We start from the raw sequence: 16,976 nt of genomic DNA, 5'->3' as shown, positions 1-16,976 counted from the left end.
AGGCCTTTCTATGCGGGTCCTCCCTTTGTTTCTTTCCTGCCAGCACCAAGGATTTTCTAGGAGCCAGGCACCACAAGCTCGACCAGCAAAGGGCTTTCTGTTGGCCCTCAAACTGAGGTTCCTTAAGCTTCTGGAATCAGCCCCCACCCCCACCCCACAGCTCTTTCACTGGGACTAAACCCAGGAGAAGGGAATGAAAAATGAACAAATACAACCACATTCCTTTGAAACTCAAAGCAAAACTTATATGGAACTCAAATGGAAAAAGAGATTTGATCTGGGAGGTTCTTTTTTCCCCCCAGAGTTGCATGCGTACTGTCAAATGATTACTGTAAAACAATTATTGTTGCTGGCATTTGCGAGCTGGTTGTGGGTTTAACAACCATTTTGCTGACTTTTTGGCAGCAAGTGTGAGTTTTCCTGTTCAATTAGACCTTTGGGAGTGCTCTTAAAATCCTATGGAATCATCTGATTCCCTCCAGGAAAACACTGATTGGTATTAATTTTCATCCTTTCCCTTTTGATGCTGAAGTAGACTGAAACACTTCCTGCTTTTCTAATATGTTCCTTTTCTTTCTACCTTTCCTCCATCCCCAATGACTACAGTATTTCTGAATACAAGGCCTGGTTGTGGAAAATTAAGGAATAAGGTCCTGTTACAGATCCTCAAAAAGGATCCCGAATGGAAGGCATAAACGTGCGTTTAGTGAAAATCTGGTGTGTTGAATAGCAGAGGCTGAAGAATTTAAATATTCTGATAGGTTACAACTAGAAGAAATTTTCCTCTTTGGTGTGCAATTGTAGCTATGTAATGAAAGAACAAACTTCTTTAATGAACTCAAAGTTCATCAAAGCTGCTTAATTATAGTCTGAGCACTTGGATTTATATTTCTATTTGATGTAAAATGACATTATAAAATATCTCTGTTATGCCAAAGTCAAATTAGGAAAACATAAAATAGTAAGTAAACAATTACTTTTATGTCCTCCCTGTTAACACTTTAGAGATTTTTGTGAAATTCTGGTGTAGTGTGTTTATGATTCTCAAGTCTGTGTTTTATTTCTAATGTTAAAAGTTTACTTGGTTTGCTAGGGAGGACAATATGGAGGGTCCCTGAAAAAGTAAAATAGAGTTACCAGTGGGATCCAGCAATCCCATTCCCGGGCATGTATCCAGAAAAGACAAAAACATTAATAGGAAAGATATATGCACCCCAATGTTCTTACAAGCAGTATTTATGGTAGCCAAGACAAGGAAGCCACATAAATGTCCATTGACAGATGAATGGACAAAGAAGATGTGGTATATATGTACAATAAATATTGCACAGCCGTAAAAAAGAATGAAATAATGCCATTTATAGCAAGATGGACAGACCTAGAGATTATCTTACTAAGTGAAATAAATCAGACAGAGAAAGAAACATACCATGTGATATCACTAATATGTGGAATCTAAAAGAATGACACAAATTAACTTATTTACAAAGCAGAAGAGACTCAGAGACATAGAAAACAAACTATGGTTATCCAAAGGGAAAGAGGGGTGGGGAGAGGGATAAATAGATACACACTACTATATATGAAATGGGTCTACTATACATATATAGTATATAGTATACACACTGTATACAGTATACATACTGGTATACACATTACTGTACGTAAAACAATAAGGACCGACTGTATAGCACAGGGGATTATATTCAATATCTTATAATAAGCTAAAATGGAAAAGAATCTGGAAAAGAATATATAGATGCACATATATGTGCATACGGTTGAATCACTTTGCTGTGAAAAGTTACCTGAAACATTGTAAATCAACTGTACCTCAATTCAAAAAATATAAAGAAATGATTTTTACTTGATTTAATTATAGTTTTATTTTTAAGTTTTATTATGACAAACAAAAGTATTTTTTCACCCTAAGCTTTTGCCTGTTATCATCAAAATGGAACTTATGTTTGAAACAGAAATCATTGGCTCTGAAACTCTTGGCATTGTATTTTCATGTTCAGAGATGATGAGTCTCACAAAGTTACATGGAAACTATAAGAGCAACTAGTACAAATGGCATTTGGTTCCCTTCTGGACTCTTGGCAGCTTGAGAGCTGGAAGGAAAAGTAGCAGAAATTTCGTGGGGGAATGTGTAGGATTGAGTGTTTCTTCTTGGTCTATAGCAAGCTCCCCTAATGGCTAATTTAATAGTTGCACATAAAGAAGTTTTTTTCTGCGTATGGCCTCATGTAACAATTCTTTCAAAATACAGCTCTAAGTCCTGGAAAAGAGGATTTAACAGTGTCAACACTTCTCTTTTGTGTTAGAAAAGTGTCACCAACTTCTGCAACTCTGATTTCAAAAGATGAGGTTTCTGAACATTTATCCAATCAAAATGGATCTGAGTTACAAATAGGGCTCAGTAAAAGAAAGCCAAATATCAACTTTCCTTTTGTAGGAGGAGTTAATGTAACTGATCAGAAGAATATGGATAAGTAGGGCAGCTCTTGTGAGAACTAAAAAGACAAAACAAAAAAAGTTGGAGGACTTTCCTACTTAAAATATCTGATAGAAAACTCAGAATATTTAGGAGGGTAACTGCATGATTGTGGTGTGAAGTTCAGACCAAATGGAATTGACTGACAGACAAGATCATCAACAGCTTGGATAATTTGCTTAACCAATGACTTTGAAGTGAGTTCATGCCACAGATAAGAATGCTTAATGCAAACCAAGTAGAATACATCCCAGGCAGCGTTTTGAAGAATGGTTTGGTATCTTTCAAGATGAAAGATAACATAAGAGATATACATGAGACAATTATATGTGCAGAGAATATTAAGTAATTTTGAATGTTCTGAAAAGAATAAAAAAACCAATGTGATAGGAAAAAATGATAATTAAAAGAAGGATCATAAATTGTGAGATAAAGTAGACTGGAGAAGCTCACTGTATTACTTTTTTTCCTCTCATTCTGAAAAGCATTGCTTTGGATTGGGAGAGGGGCTTGGGTCTTTACAGATTAATTTGCTTACAGGTTTGCTTATTTTGCTTGGCTTGTGTTTATCAACTAAATTATGGTAATAACTACTAACACAAATTGTTTTATCTCTAGTTCTCAAAAAATTAATAAAGTATGGACTGGCTCAAAAATATTCATATCATATTGATCCTTAGAATTCTTTGGGTCAAGCAGGGTACTTTCCTCTGATTACAGATTAGAGAAGAAACTCCCCCCTCTGAAAATCACATGATACCTTTATTCTACAAAGGCTGTGAAGAATTGACTCATTGGAAAAGACCCTGATGCTGGGAAAGATTGAAGGTAGGAGGAGAAGGGGACAACAGAGCGTGAGATGGTTGGATGGCATTACTGACTCAGTGGACATGAGTTTGAGTAAGGTCTGGGAGTGGGTGATGGACAGGGAAGCCTGGCGTGCTGCAGTCCATGGGGTCACAGAGTCAGATATGACTGAGCGACTGAACTGGACTGACAAAGGCTACTTGGCATTTGTTTCTGTGCCTAGTTTCGGGCTTTACTAATACAGAGTAAATATCTCATTGACTGAATAAACGACCTATGTGTGTAAGGAGACCCCACGGCAGAAAAATAAAGGTGCTGAAAAGAGAAATCTAGGGAGCCTGGGCTCTAGTATCAGTTCTACAAATTCAGTTAAAAAAAGGATTTATTTAGCTTTTTGTTCTGTGTCAGGGACTGTGGTGAATACCAAGCTGCCAGTAAGAAATTCTACTTTTCAAGAATCTAGCCTGGCTGCTGTTTGGTAATGTGCACGAAAGTGCAGTGTAACAGAATGGTGAAGATTATAGGAGGCAGAGAAGAAAAACTGGCACATTTATCAATGATCATTTTGTATCCACTTTAATTTCCAAAGTTATTTACCTAAGATTCTGCCTTTATTATCTGCCATTAGTGACTGGACATCTTCAAGTCTGTATTTCAGATAGGAAGGCAGGCCTCCCTCAAACTTTCACATGCAAACAGCTGTAATTAAGAAAGAAGGTCTTATTTAAATAGTAATTAGCCTTCAGGACTTGAAGTGTAAACAGAATGCTAATTCATTTAGGTAGTTAATTGGTCTTCCGGGTTAGAGATCTTCACATGGCCTTCCTTTTTAGCGATGATGTATTTATCATCAACACACAGATAATGTATGGGATGAAATTCTGCAAACTCTTGTTTGACTCTCAGAATTTTAACTTTTAACTCTCAGTGGGATGAAATTTTAACTCTCAGTGGGATGAAATTTTGCAAACTCTTGTTTGACTCTCAGAATTTTATCTTTTAACTTTCTGGTAGTGATAAATGCAAATGAGTTTGAAAACACTGTGAAAACATCAAGTAGAACACTATGGTAAAATCATTTGACGTTTTCTTCATAATTACAGGGACCATATGGCTCAGTTAATTCATGTTATTCCATCTTAAGTACTGATAAAGCCCCTTTCAGATTCAGGAATATCTTGGCTTGGAGATAAATTGTGTGGTCATGCTAATCATGACTAAAAGAAGTCACAAAATTCAGTGATTACTGTAAATAAAGCTGTGAATAAGATTGGTTACATTTTCCAGTGAATTCAGTGACAAACGTTGAGAGCCTCCCTATCTGTTGCCATAAAGAAAAGATGGTTAACAATTGATGTCATTAATTTTAAAAAGGCTTTTTTTTTTTTTTTTTGAAAGACAACTACTCCATCTGGAATTTTGTCATTGCCTTTACCAAGTTTCCTGGTCTACCGGTAACTCTTGCTCAAACAACAACAACAAAATTTGCTATATTTGATGACTGCATATTGGTGTTGTTATGGCTTCTCTGTCCTATTGGTAAGTTGCATGGAAGGTGGGTCTGATGTTTCACTTTTCCAAATATATTTATTCTTCTTGGGCACTCCAGCTCATCATACCATACAACAGAAGCGTAGGCCTTCTGTCCGCCATCCTTCCAACATGTGCATTCAAGCAGACCTCTATAAATAGTGAAAGTGAAGTCGCTCAGTCGTGTCCGACTCTTTGCGACCCCATGGACTGTAGCCTATCAGGCTCCTCCATCCATGGGATTTTCCAGGCAAGAGTGCTGGAGTGGATTGCCATTTCCTTCCCCAGGGGACCTTCCCGACCCAGGAATCGAACCCGAGTCTCCCGCATTGCAGGCAGACGCTTTACAGTCTGAGCCACCCATATCACCAATTCAACAGATAGTTCATGAATGCAGTGGCTGGTTGGCACTCAGGAGGCATCCACAGATACATATTAAGCGAATGGATAAACACCAGCCACACCTTTGACTCCTGCTAGGTGCCACCAGCCAAGTGATAGGAAGAGGGAGAGGAGAAAAGCACTATGTAATATCAGGTAAGTTCTGCCCGCCCCCGCCCCGCCCCGCGAAGTTACCAGTCTCCAACCGGAAGACGTAAATGAATAATGCAGTTGAAGGTAAGAATCACTAAGTGCCACAGAATCTCTGTGAGTGGGAGGCGGAGAGCACAGGGACTGGGGTGGGGCGGCGGTGCAGTGAGGCTTGAGGGAGGAGAGGCAGACATTCGAATTTAGGACTTCCTCCCAGTTCCGGGTTAACTCTGGCCTCAGACGGAGTCCATGAAAGTAAAAGGGCCCTCTGTCAGTCGCCGAAACTGTGCACAGGCTTTTTTTTTTTTTTTTTTAAAGAGCTGGCTAACAACTTTCCCTTCACGATTGATGACTAATTCAAATGAGCATTAGCTCTCTTCGCAAAGATGAGTATTACAATACAGTAATATAGAACGCTAAACGCTACCAGTTTTTTATGATTCATTTTCGTTGCGAAGTGGACATATTGCCACAGCGTTAAAAGAGAAGTGAGTTACAGACATAGACTTGTGGTTGCCCAGGTGTGAGGAGGTGGAAGAGGGATAGATCGGGAGTTTGGGATTAGCAGATGCAAACTCTTATACATAGAATGGGTAAGCGAGAGTCTACTGCACAGCACAGGGAACTATATTCAACGTCCTGGGATTAACTATAGTGGAAAAGAATATGAAAAAGGATGTACGCACATTCATAACTGAATCACTTCGGTGTACAGTAGAAACTGCGTCCATGTGCCTGCTCAGTAATGTCCGACTCTTTGCAACCCCATGGACTGTACCCAGCGAGGCTCCTCTGTCCATGGAATTTTTCAGGCAAGAATACTGGAGTGGGTTGCCATTTACTCCTCCAGAGAATCTTCCCTACCCAGGAATCGAACCAGAGTCTCCTGTGTCTCCTGTATTGGTAGGCACGTTCTTTACCATGGCACCACACAGCAGAAATTAACACATGGTAGATCAACCATACTTCAATAAATTTACAGAAGAGCAGTGGCTTAAATTGCCACAATGTCATCCAAGATATAAATAAAACAATTTTCCCTAAAGAAATGTAAAAGGAGGAGGTCTGGATCACAGAGCAATATTGACGCAAAGCACTTAAACACGGAGATCTGAAATTTAGTTTTTGACTTTATTATTTTTCATTGTCTTGCTGCTCACAGCCAGACAAACTGAACCGGTACTAAATAGGACCTTGGCCTCCCCCAAGCCCAACGGGCTCTCCAGGATGCACGCGCATCTACAGTGCGCCCCCTGAAAAGGAAAGTCGGCTGGGACCACTCCGGGTGAGCGAAAGCAGGTTTCCAGGGCGAAAGTAACCGGAGTCGGCCGACCCGGGCGGCCCCGCCCCCTCCCACGAGTTTCGCCGGGTGTCCGGCCCCGCCCCCTCTTTTATTCCGCGCGCGCCACCGGGAGCTGGAACTTTGTAACCCGAGCGCGCGGGCTCTGCGCTCCTCCCCGCCCCGGTGCGGCGCTCCCGGGAGGAGCAGGAGGTGGGACCTGCGGGCGGGAAGGCTCGGGACGCCGGCGCACGAGGATCGGGGACCCCGCAGAGCTCAGCCGCCCAGAGGAGGAGCTGGACTGGGAGCCGAGCGCGCGGCCCGAGAACCGGAGGCAGCGGTCCCGGCCCGGCGGCGCAGAGGGGCGGCGGAAAGGTCCCGCGCTCGGAACTGAGGCCCGGGGAATCTGGACTCCCTGCCCCGCGTTCCCGCAGCGCCCGTAGCCTAGGAGCGGCAGCTGTGTCTGGAGTCCCGGCGGCGGCGGCGGCCGCGGGGGACGAGGAGGAGGAGCTGCAGCTGGACGGTGGCCGCCGGAGGAGGGGCCGCGCCGCTGTCCCGTGCGCCGGGGAGCGGGCCGCGCCGCCCGGGCCGCGCCGCGCTGGGATGCCCCGCTGACGGCGGCGGCCATGCAGCCTTGACAGGGCGCTCGGGCGCGGGGACCGGCCGCGGGGCGCGCCGTCCCGGGAGGGCAGCAGGACTTCACCGCCGACTCCAGCCCCGCTGGGTGCCCGGCCCTCCACGATGGAACCGGTGACCAAGTGGAGCCCCAAGCAAGTGGTGGACTGGACTAGAGGTAAGCGAGCCTGGGGGTCCCCCGGCGTCTCCAGCCCGGGGGATCGGGCCGGCGGGGAGCTGGGATCGGGGGCGGGGGGGTGGCGCTCAGCCCCTTCTGCAGGCGAGAAGCTTTGAGAGCGCAGCGCGGTGAGCCTGCAAACTTCTCTGCGCCTGTCGTTCTGGTGCCCGCTTTCGGGGGTGCGGGTTGTGGCCAGCCGAGGGGAGCCTCATCTTTAAACCCGGGGAGTACGGGTGGCCTCTGAGGATGAGGGTTGGGGGCGCGGATGTCGGGCCGGGGCGCCCGCCCTGCCCTACCGGGGTGCGGTGCCCGGAGGCCCGGCTGCCCACCCGGGAGCGCAGAAGCACAAGGCGCCTTTGTGTGGGTGACTCCCCTCGGACCTCGTAAAAACGCCGCCTGCCCAGAGCAGTTCGCAGCGTGAAGAGGCGGTTGGACAGGTACGGGGAGACTCCGGCGGCCCGGCGAGCCTCTCTGTTTTTGTTGGAGAAGGAGCCGGGGCAGCACCGGAGCCAACACTGAGGCATTCGCGCCGGCGAGAAGCCTGGAGCCAGACTCCCCGGGACTCGGTGACTTTTGCTCCGGGAAGGCGCCAGTACCCCCCGCTGGCGCCGCAGTCTTAGGCCACATCTAAACCCTGTGAAGAAGTCTGCTTGGAACCATTATCCTGAGTTACGCCGTCTTTGGGGACGAGGACAGGCCGTGGGTTGAAGAGGCCGCGGGTGCTGGACCGAGGCTGGGGGCTTGGACTCTGAGCTGTCACTCTTGCTGTTAAGTACCTCCCACGATTTCCAAGCAAAAGTGATAAAGGTTCTTCAAGCCTCTACGAATCCTTTCAAGAGAATGGGTCCGCCAAGAACAACCCGTGTTTTCGTGGGTTCCACACCCCCTGCCCAGCTCAGCATCTGTCTGTGTCAAGTTACTATTTTGTTTTCTTTCTTCTATCTGCTCTTTCAGGTGAGGAATGGTGTCCTTTCTCAATAATAATAACTAGAATTGTGTAGCGCTTTACAGTTGGCTAAGAGCTCTGTCTCTGTTATTGCCCTTGGTCATCCGTAAGCCCGAGAGGTAGGTAACGCGGGTAAGATCAGGTCATCTTTCTAACTGTCTCACCCATGGCTGCAGCATCTCCAACACTGGTCATCTCTGCATCTCATTTCTCCCGCCTGCCGAATACACACAGACCATGTGCAATGGGGTGTCCCAGACGTGTGGGAGATGTGGGGTGTCAGTGGGGGGCATCTCTGACCATTCATTCTGGGAGAAGGGACAGGATACACTCTCTCCTGAAAAGAGGTTTGTCCAGGGACCAAAGTTTTGGGGGCTCTTACTTAAAGCGAAGATGAAAACACCAAATACTTCTATGTGGAGTAATGTGTAACTAACAATGTCTGTGCTTGATATAAAACATAAAATCTGTAGAGACCCAGATGCTATTTTGAAATGGGATGTGTTCCCCTATCCAAGATACTACTAGGTCCCTTGTCTAGCAGCTTGTCTGGTCTGAGTTGGTTGATCTATTTTACCAGTGTGTCCATCAGAGAAGCAACCTAGAAAACTGATGAGATCAGTTTTTGATCTGGAGAGCTCCTCTGTCTAATATGGTAGCCACTAGTCACTCATGGGCCTTGGGCTCTTGACATATGGCTGGTCCGAATTGCCCTGTGCTCTAAGTGTGGAATACGCCCTAGGGTGAAAACAGCGTATAAGCTATCTCATTACTAGTTTTTTTTAATAGTCATTACATGTTGATAGTATTTTGACATTGGGGGTAAATAAAGTTTATTACTAAAGTTAATTTCACCTGTGTATTTTTACCCTCTGAAAGGTGGCTCCTGAAAAATGTAAAGTTACACAAGCGGCTGACTTGTGCACCTCCCGTTATATTTCTGTGGATAGTGTTGCGCCGGAGTGAAAGAAAGGGTTAAACTTACCACTCTTTGGCTTTCCTGAGCAGTTGCCAGCCTACCTGATAATGTACAACCAGAAAAGCGGTAACAGGCACACAGGGGTATTTTGGAGTGAGGTCTTCACACCCTCAAGATTTTTGCCTTTTTTTTTTTTTTTTTTGATCCCCCTTGAGATTAGGAGAGAAGTGTAAATTTATAATCTGTTATGCTTGTTTAGCATTTAAAAGAGAGCAGATTAAACTGCTTTTGGGCTCCTCCTGCCTTGACGCTGTGACTTAGTGGAGACCGCTCTCACTGAGGGAAGGTTTCCTATTGGCCCGCAAGAGCAGTTATGGGTGGTTCAGTTTTCAGTGTCTTGATGTCTGGAGCATTGGGTGCTGATTAGGGTACATACCTGTGGCTACCACGTGGCAACTTTATACAAAATGCTTATGCCCTTTAGACCCTTAGGTGCAGCCCCATAGAGTGACCTGGATACTTTCTGTGTTAGAATTTAGAAAAGATAAAAAGAGCAAGTGTGTAGCCAACTCTTAGACAAGAGGCTACATTCTCCCAAATTGCGTGACACATTACTTGAATATTTCTCAAGAGTCGTGATGTGAAAGTATTGACTTTTTAATGAACTGTTGGCTTATGCAAACTTGTTTGCTTATAGGACTATTTTTAGCTGTCTTTGTTAACCTTTCTACCCAACCCCCATTTTATAAATACATCCTACTGATAAGCAGCTCTTCGTGTAGACTTTACCACTCTTGGCATCTTATGACTGTGGTAGCAGTGATGGTGAACACTGGCGAAAGCCTTAGATTTAAAGCTGTCTAAATCCAACCAGAATCTATAGCTTGCTTTCATGCTGATGTTATTAGGCAGATGCATACATTAGGAAAAAGGTTGATGTCTACAGAATGAAGTAATTCATCTGGTTTTTATTATTGTTACTATTTTTATTTGTTAATCGCTAGCACTACCGGAGAAGGCCATGGCACCCCACTCCAGTGTCTTGCCTGGAAAATCCATGGACGGAGGAGCCTGGTAGGCTGCAGTCCATGGAGTCGCTAAGAGACAGACGGGACTGAGCGACTTCACTTTCAATTTTCACTTTCATGCATTGGAGAAGGAAATGGCAAGCCGCTCCAGTGTTCTTGCCTTGAGAATCCCAGGGCTGGGGGAGCCTGGTGGGCTGCCTTCTATGGGGTCGCACAGAGTCGGACACGACTGAAGTGACTTAGCAGCAGCAGCAGCAGCAGTACCACCACCAGTGTTGCAATATTAGTAGTGAAGTGAAACAAAACGAAAGTGTTAGTCGCTCAGTCGTGTCTGACTCTTTGCACACCCATGGACTGTAGTCCCCCAGGCTCCTCTGTCCATGGAATTCTCCAGGCAAGAGTATTGGCGTGGGTTACCAGTCCATTGTCCAGGGGATCTTCCCAAGCCAGGGATCGAACCTGGGTCTTCCGCACTGCAGGCAGATTCTTGACCTTCTGAGCCACCAGGGGAACTGTACCATGATATTAGTAGATCCTCAGTGAGTGTTAGCGCAGGTCTAAGCATTGTACATATGTTAGCTCACTTAAATACGCAAGCACCCTTTGAGGCAGGAGCTGTCATTTCCATTTTGCACTTGAGAACACCGAGGCACAGGCAAGTTAAGTACCCTGACCATTGGCACACAGCTGAGAAGTGTTTGGCCACAGACGGGTGGGCTTTGTTTCTGTCCATCTTCTCAGGAGGTTCTTCCGAGGGTCACCCGTAGAGGACTGGCAGCATCTTTACCACACTGATAAGGAGACCATCAGAAGCCCCAGCATGAGTCCTCTGTCATGTGTTAATGCAGGAGCCTCATCTGCTGTGTGTGTCTTATTCTCCCTATTCTGTATGTGTCAGGAAAGTTATTTGTAAGTCATATCAATTCATCGTTTCATGGCACTATGCCTGCCAGATGATTTGGTAAAGGATTTTGCAAAGCAAATGAACTTTTATAACATGTATCAGGCAAGAAAAAGATCAGCTCTATGTAACAGAAAACCCAGTTTTTGGTGGACTAACCAAATGAGTTTTGTTTTTTCCTTGTAAAAGAAGTCTGGGGATAGGGAATTTAGGACTTCATGGGGGCTTCGTGGTGCCATCAGGATCTCAGGCTCTTCGTCATCCTGGTTCCAGTTAGCTGGTTCTTCTTCCTTTAGCCTCTAGGGTTGCTGAAAAAGGAAGGTCCTTTTCTTTTGGCAGCCGTAGATCTACCATTTGGCCATGGGTCAAGAACTCTGCTTTATTCCAATTTCTTGCCATTTCTATCTCCTGGACTCCAGCCATAGAGTTTTCTTAATCATAATAATAGAAAAACATTCATTGAAGCATTTATTATGTATCAGACAGTGGGCCACATACTTCATTTAGGCTTTTTCATTTCACCCTCAGAAAACTCAGAGAGGTGTATGAACCGTTATTAACCCCTAGTAAAGACAAAGAAACTAAAGCAGAGAGAGGGAGTGTTTGGTACCATGCTGATAGGCGATGATGCTCTAAATGCCTTTCTCTGCTCCATTATTTCATTACTTCTGCGGCTTATACCAGGTATTGGAACTTAGAGAGCAGGGGCTATGAAATCAGACTCTGAGTGTGTATCCTGGTATCTCCTCTGCCTGTATGAGCTTATGTAAGCTCTTATATTACTACTCCTTATTTTTATTGCTTCCTCTCCTCTTTTATCCTATAGCTCCAGGTCATAAATTGTTCTCTCTGAGCGGCCTTGTCTGTCAAAAGGTTGATTCTTACCATTCAGGGACACCAGTTGGTGTCGTGGAGATTTCTCTGCCAGGCACGCAGAGGACCCGGGGTGGGACTTGTAGCTGGTTAAGAAGGTTCTTGTTTCCTGGCCCCTCCTCCTCTGGCTTTTTCTAACTTGATATTTTATTAAATTCTCTACATTTTATACTCATAACAATAGTGTTGCATCCTATCTGCAAAGTAAATTCTAGGTGTAGCTAAAGCTTAATTAAGAAGAGTAAACTAAAAATATTAGAAAAAAGCATATGAAAGACTATTAATTCATCTTAGGCAAATTTCTTTTAAAAATACTAAAATGCAGAAATAATAAAAAGTGACAAGACACACACAGATGCCCAGCAAGTATATGAAAAGATGCCCAACATCACTAATCAGGGGAAGAATCTTAGTTTGCCATGTGATAATAGGTGCTTCTCGCCAGTGTCATGCACTTTCTTTGGGTAAATAAGTTCCAATTGTATTTTCTGAACTGTTTTCTTGCAGTAACTGGACTTCCATGACCATGGCGTTAGGACTGGCCCTTGCTTTGGACTGTGGACCCCTGTCTGGCGCCTGGTCCAAGACTCGTGGCACCCGCATCACCCGGGAGCTTGTTAGAGATGCAGAAGCTACAAGCCTGCTGACTCAGAATCTGCATTTTAACAAGAGGCCCTAGTGATCTGTGTGCTCAATGCGGCTGGAGAGCTCTGTTCTAGCAGCCGCTGCAAATGGGTTTTCTCCCTTCGCTGGTAGGTCCTGCTGGTCTGATCGGACTTGGGCTCCATCTGTTTCATTTAAGGTCCCCAGGGATGACACTTAACTTCAGGGTGCTTGACTTGGCCACTAATTAAAGCAGAAAAGCAATCTTAGGGTGTGTGTTTATGTTTATAAGCACCACCTAGCAACAGCATCAGGTGCTTCTCCGCAAACTGAATGAGACATTTCTCTTGAGCTTTCTTCCATATTTCTTGGGACGTGAAGTGTTCTCATAACAACATTTTTTTCCTAGTTTTTTTTTTTTTTTTGAAGATAAGCAGTAGGAAGGGCGTCAGGGGGTGGCTGTGGGTGTGTATGGTTGAAGTGTGCTCTTAAGATCCTCAGGTGGATTCAGGAGGATGAGATGGCCTTTTAGCCAATCACTGGCCCTACCGTCTGCTACTGCACCAGGTTCACCAAACTTAGATGATTTTGAAGGGAGACTTCTTTGTTGCTGGAAAATGACACTGAATGTCATTTCAGGGCAGGTCTCAAAATTTGGAAGCACATTGAGGCTGGGTGTCTGAGCTCTGTGACGGTGGAGATTGTTCACACCGCACCTGCACGCCTCCCTTTTGCGTTCACATCATTGCGGAAAGCTGCGGGCACTTCTCTGTTCTGTCCCACTGCTTCTGTGTCATCACCATCTTGCTGTTTGTCCGTTCCTAACTTGGTGTGTTCCAGCTCTGGGACATCCCGTGTTCTCACCCCTTTTTCCTCTTTGCTCTCGTTTTGTGAGGTTTCTGGGGTTTTCACCCGTGATTTAGCCATTAGCTGGGCTTTCAACCAGGTTTTATTTACCCGAGCTCGTCCATATTTGTGCTCATCTGACATTTTCACAAGCCCCAGGGGGGCACAGTGAAGGTATCCCTCTACCATAGATGAGGAGAGAGGCTTCAGACGTGGCATGAGTTGTCCCAGGTCAGAAGGCCAGACCCCACAGACTTCTGGTTCTCTTGTTTTGGGCAGCCCCTGTGCCTCCTCTGGCCAAGATGGTGCTTTCCGTTCTCTCTCCATCAACAAGTGATGGGAGGGGCGACTTCAAAGAACTTTGGACTTTTGTATTTCCTGAGGATCCCTTCAGGGTTTCTACTCTTGGGATACATTCCTTTTCTTTCTCTTTCCTTCTTTCTTTTTTTATTTCACAGTTGAGCAGAACTCTACCGATTTTGGACCTGACCTTTTAGCATTTGAGACTCTTCTTGCCAGTTACTTATTTTTATTGTAGTTTGTTGACTGTGTTGTATTGTTTCCGAACGCAGCTCTGTAATAGAATGAATCATTTCACTTTTTGATTCTCTTAATCTGTTGTTTATTTTATTTTGAGTGTCATATGATAGTTTTGTTTTTGTCTGCTACAGTTAACATTTCTATTTGATGGAACCACATCCATCCATCCGTACATACATTTAACTTTCTTCAACAGCACCTGTGATTTTTATGGCTTCATTTCCTGCTTGCCTTTGATTCGTCACAGCTTTTTCATTGTAACTGCTATGGGAGAGATTAGGCCTGGTGAATAATATGCATGGTTTGGAATAAAATAGAGCTGGATTCAGATTCTGTATTTGACAGTAACTGATTTGAAAACTTGGGTAAGTATCTTGTCTTCCCTAAACTTGCCTGAGTTTTCCTATCTGTGACATGGGACTGCTAATTAACTCAGTGTTTTTGTTAGAATTAAAAGAGGTAACATAAAGAAAGCATTTTGCATAATGTATGGCATATATGTGTTCACAAACTCGTTATTGATTAATTCATAATAACTCCAAGTTAATATGTACTATAATTGTTATTATCGCTTAAGTATTTTATTCTGTTGTGACTGATCGTCATCTTTCACGATTACTAATAATTTATGACAGTTCCATCCTCCTCTGTGTTGATAGGTAGGTGGTAAGTTAACTTCACTCTCTGCCTTCTCCTCATTATTTCCTTGGGCACTTTTCTCTCACTTCCTTTGGGCACCTTGTGTGTCCTGTAGGGGGCTTCCCCGGTGGCTTAGTGGTAAAGAATCTACGTGCCAATGCAGGGGCACAGGAAGCGCGGGTTCGATCCCTGGGTTGGGAAGATCCCTTGGAGGAGGAAGTGGCGGCCCACTCCAGGATTCTTATCTGGAAAATCCTGTGGACAGATGAGCCTGGTGAGCTGCAATCCAAGGGGTTGCAAAGAGTTGATCGCGACTGAAAATTGAGCATATGTCCTGTGGGAAGGTGATACCATGGAAAGGTTTAGTCGTGGCTGCCTTGGAGAGAGCTCAGGAAGAACACTTTCCTTGATGTCAAATTCCATGCTGAGTAAAAAGAGAATTTTTTTCATTCAGCAGCTGATTGCTGAGGACCTACTAAGTTCCAGGCATTGTGGAACTTAGCACCTCCAGGTCCAGGCGCTGGAGATCCATCTGTGTTTTAGGTGCAGGGGTCCAGCTGGGTGCCTGCTTTAATGGGGCAGAAGTAGGGATGACAAGCAACAGTAACAAAACCACCACCCAAACAAGCAGATGCTGCTGCTGCTGCTGCTGAGTTGCTTCAGTCGTGCCCGACTCTGTGTGACCCCATGGAGAGCAGCCCAACAGGCTCCTCCATCCAGGGGATTTTCCAGGCAAGAGTACTGGAGTGGGGTGCCATTGCCTTCTCCTAACAAAGCAGATGAACAAGAAAATATCCAGTCATGATCAGAGAGGTGAAGGAGCATGACTGATTGGTGGGCTTCTTTGGATGGTGTCTCCCTCTGAGAAGATGATACTTGGGTATGAAAGGCAAGAAGGAACCAGTCACTGGAAAATGAGGGGGAGCACCATTGTAGGCCAAGGGACAGTCAGTGCAAAGGCCCTGAGGTGCAAATGAACTTGGAGCCTTTGAAGAATGGAAGCATGGTAGAGTCATGAAGAGCAAAGACAGTGGGGCTGTGCTGGATGGGGTTGGGGTGAGAGAGAGACACAATGGTCAGGTCATGGAGGGTCTTACAGGTCTTAGGCATTTGCAATATTTTCTAGTTACTATGGAGGGCAGGGGAGTGACATGATCTGATCTGGATTCTCGAGGCAGAAGTGAGTTTAGGGAGCCCTGCTGGAAGGCACTGCGATATTCTGGAGATAATATTATTACTATATTGGGTGAAGGTATTGCTGACTCCAGCATCTGAGAAGCCAAGGTCTAGGTACTGTTGGTTCACTGGTAACATCACATCGGATAATATAAAAATTATCTTTGAATTTGGGATGTAGATTCTTTTTTTTTTTTTCCTTTCTCTGCCAGGGTTAGGAGCTCCCCTCTGCTCCCCGCATCCTGATTACTCTCTTGTCATTTAAAAGGGAGGTGCAGCCCTCCTCTCTGCGTTCACATGCTTCGTTCACGTCATTGTTTTCTTCTGGCACATTTTGCTGGGAGTTACAGTTTCTGAGGCTGTTTATCCATCTATGAATAGGGTTTTTGTGAAAGTGGACTTAGCCTAGTTTGTTTTCTTTGACATCAAATGACTGAACAGTTTTTAACCTGGGATCAGGAGGGCAGAGGCAGTTGTGTTTACTAGAGCAAAACAGTTCCTTAGGATTCAGTAGGTTGTAAAAATCAGAAAGCTTTTTGTATGAAAACTTGAAAATAGTTGAGTCAAAGGAGCTGGTCAATAGATCTAATGGAAAATATTTTGCTCCACTAAAAGACTATCATAATTTTACTTTAGAAAATTGAGTCACCATAGTTTTGATTGAGCAGTGAGTATTTTGAGAAATTTTCAACAGGTGAGAGTTGGACACTGGAGAAGGAAATGGCAATCCACTCCAGTACTATTGCCTACAAAATCCCATGGGCAGAGGAGCCTGGTAGGCTACAGTTCATGGGGTCGCAAAGAGTCGGACACGACTGAGCCTTCTATGGGGTATGGGTTGAACACATTTTTTTTTTTAAACCACAGTGCATCACTTATCAACAGGGAAGGAGTGAGTGGGAGAGAACTGAAGGCCAGTAGGTTTATACTGAGGCTTCCCTAGTAGCTCAGCTGGTAAAGAATCCACCTGCAATGCAGGAGACCCCAGTTTGATCCCTGGGTCAGGAAGATTTCTGGGAAAAGGGATAGGCTAACCACTCCAGTTTTCTTGGGCTTCCCTGGTGGCTT

The 16,976-nt window shown here is 44.8% G+C and overlaps 1 protein-coding gene across 7 annotated transcripts in view; it reads left to right on the top strand.

The window, feature by feature from the left end:
* The first annotated feature begins 5,490 nt into the window (after nt 1–5,490).
* The window catches only part of CNKSR3 (CNKSR family member 3), a 107,722-nt gene continuing 96,236 nt past the window's right edge, over nt 5,491–16,976 (top strand). For 3 of the 7 annotated variants that reach the window (XM_027972588.3, XM_027972589.3, XM_042253654.2), the window contains exon 1: nt 5,491–7,437. In XM_027972588.3, the coding sequence (XP_027828389.1) occupies nt 7,386–7,437 (52 nt within the window). In that variant the 5' untranslated portion in view covers nt 5,491–7,385. Of the gene's footprint in view, nt 7,438–8,391; nt 8,503–12,611; nt 12,857–16,976 lie in introns of all 7 variants that reach the window. The other 4 variants (XM_060419846.1, XM_042253653.2, XM_042253655.2 and 1 more) reach the window with 4 other exon arrangements.

This window comes from Ovis aries, chromosome 8 (assembly GCF_016772045.2).
Source record: "Ovis aries strain OAR_USU_Benz2616 breed Rambouillet chromosome 8, ARS-UI_Ramb_v3.0, whole genome shotgun sequence".
Taxonomy (NCBI): Eukaryota; Metazoa; Chordata; class Mammalia; order Artiodactyla; family Bovidae; genus Ovis; species Ovis aries.
Note: the sequence above shows the minus strand (reverse complement) of the source record. Positions and strands in the feature narration are given on the sequence as shown.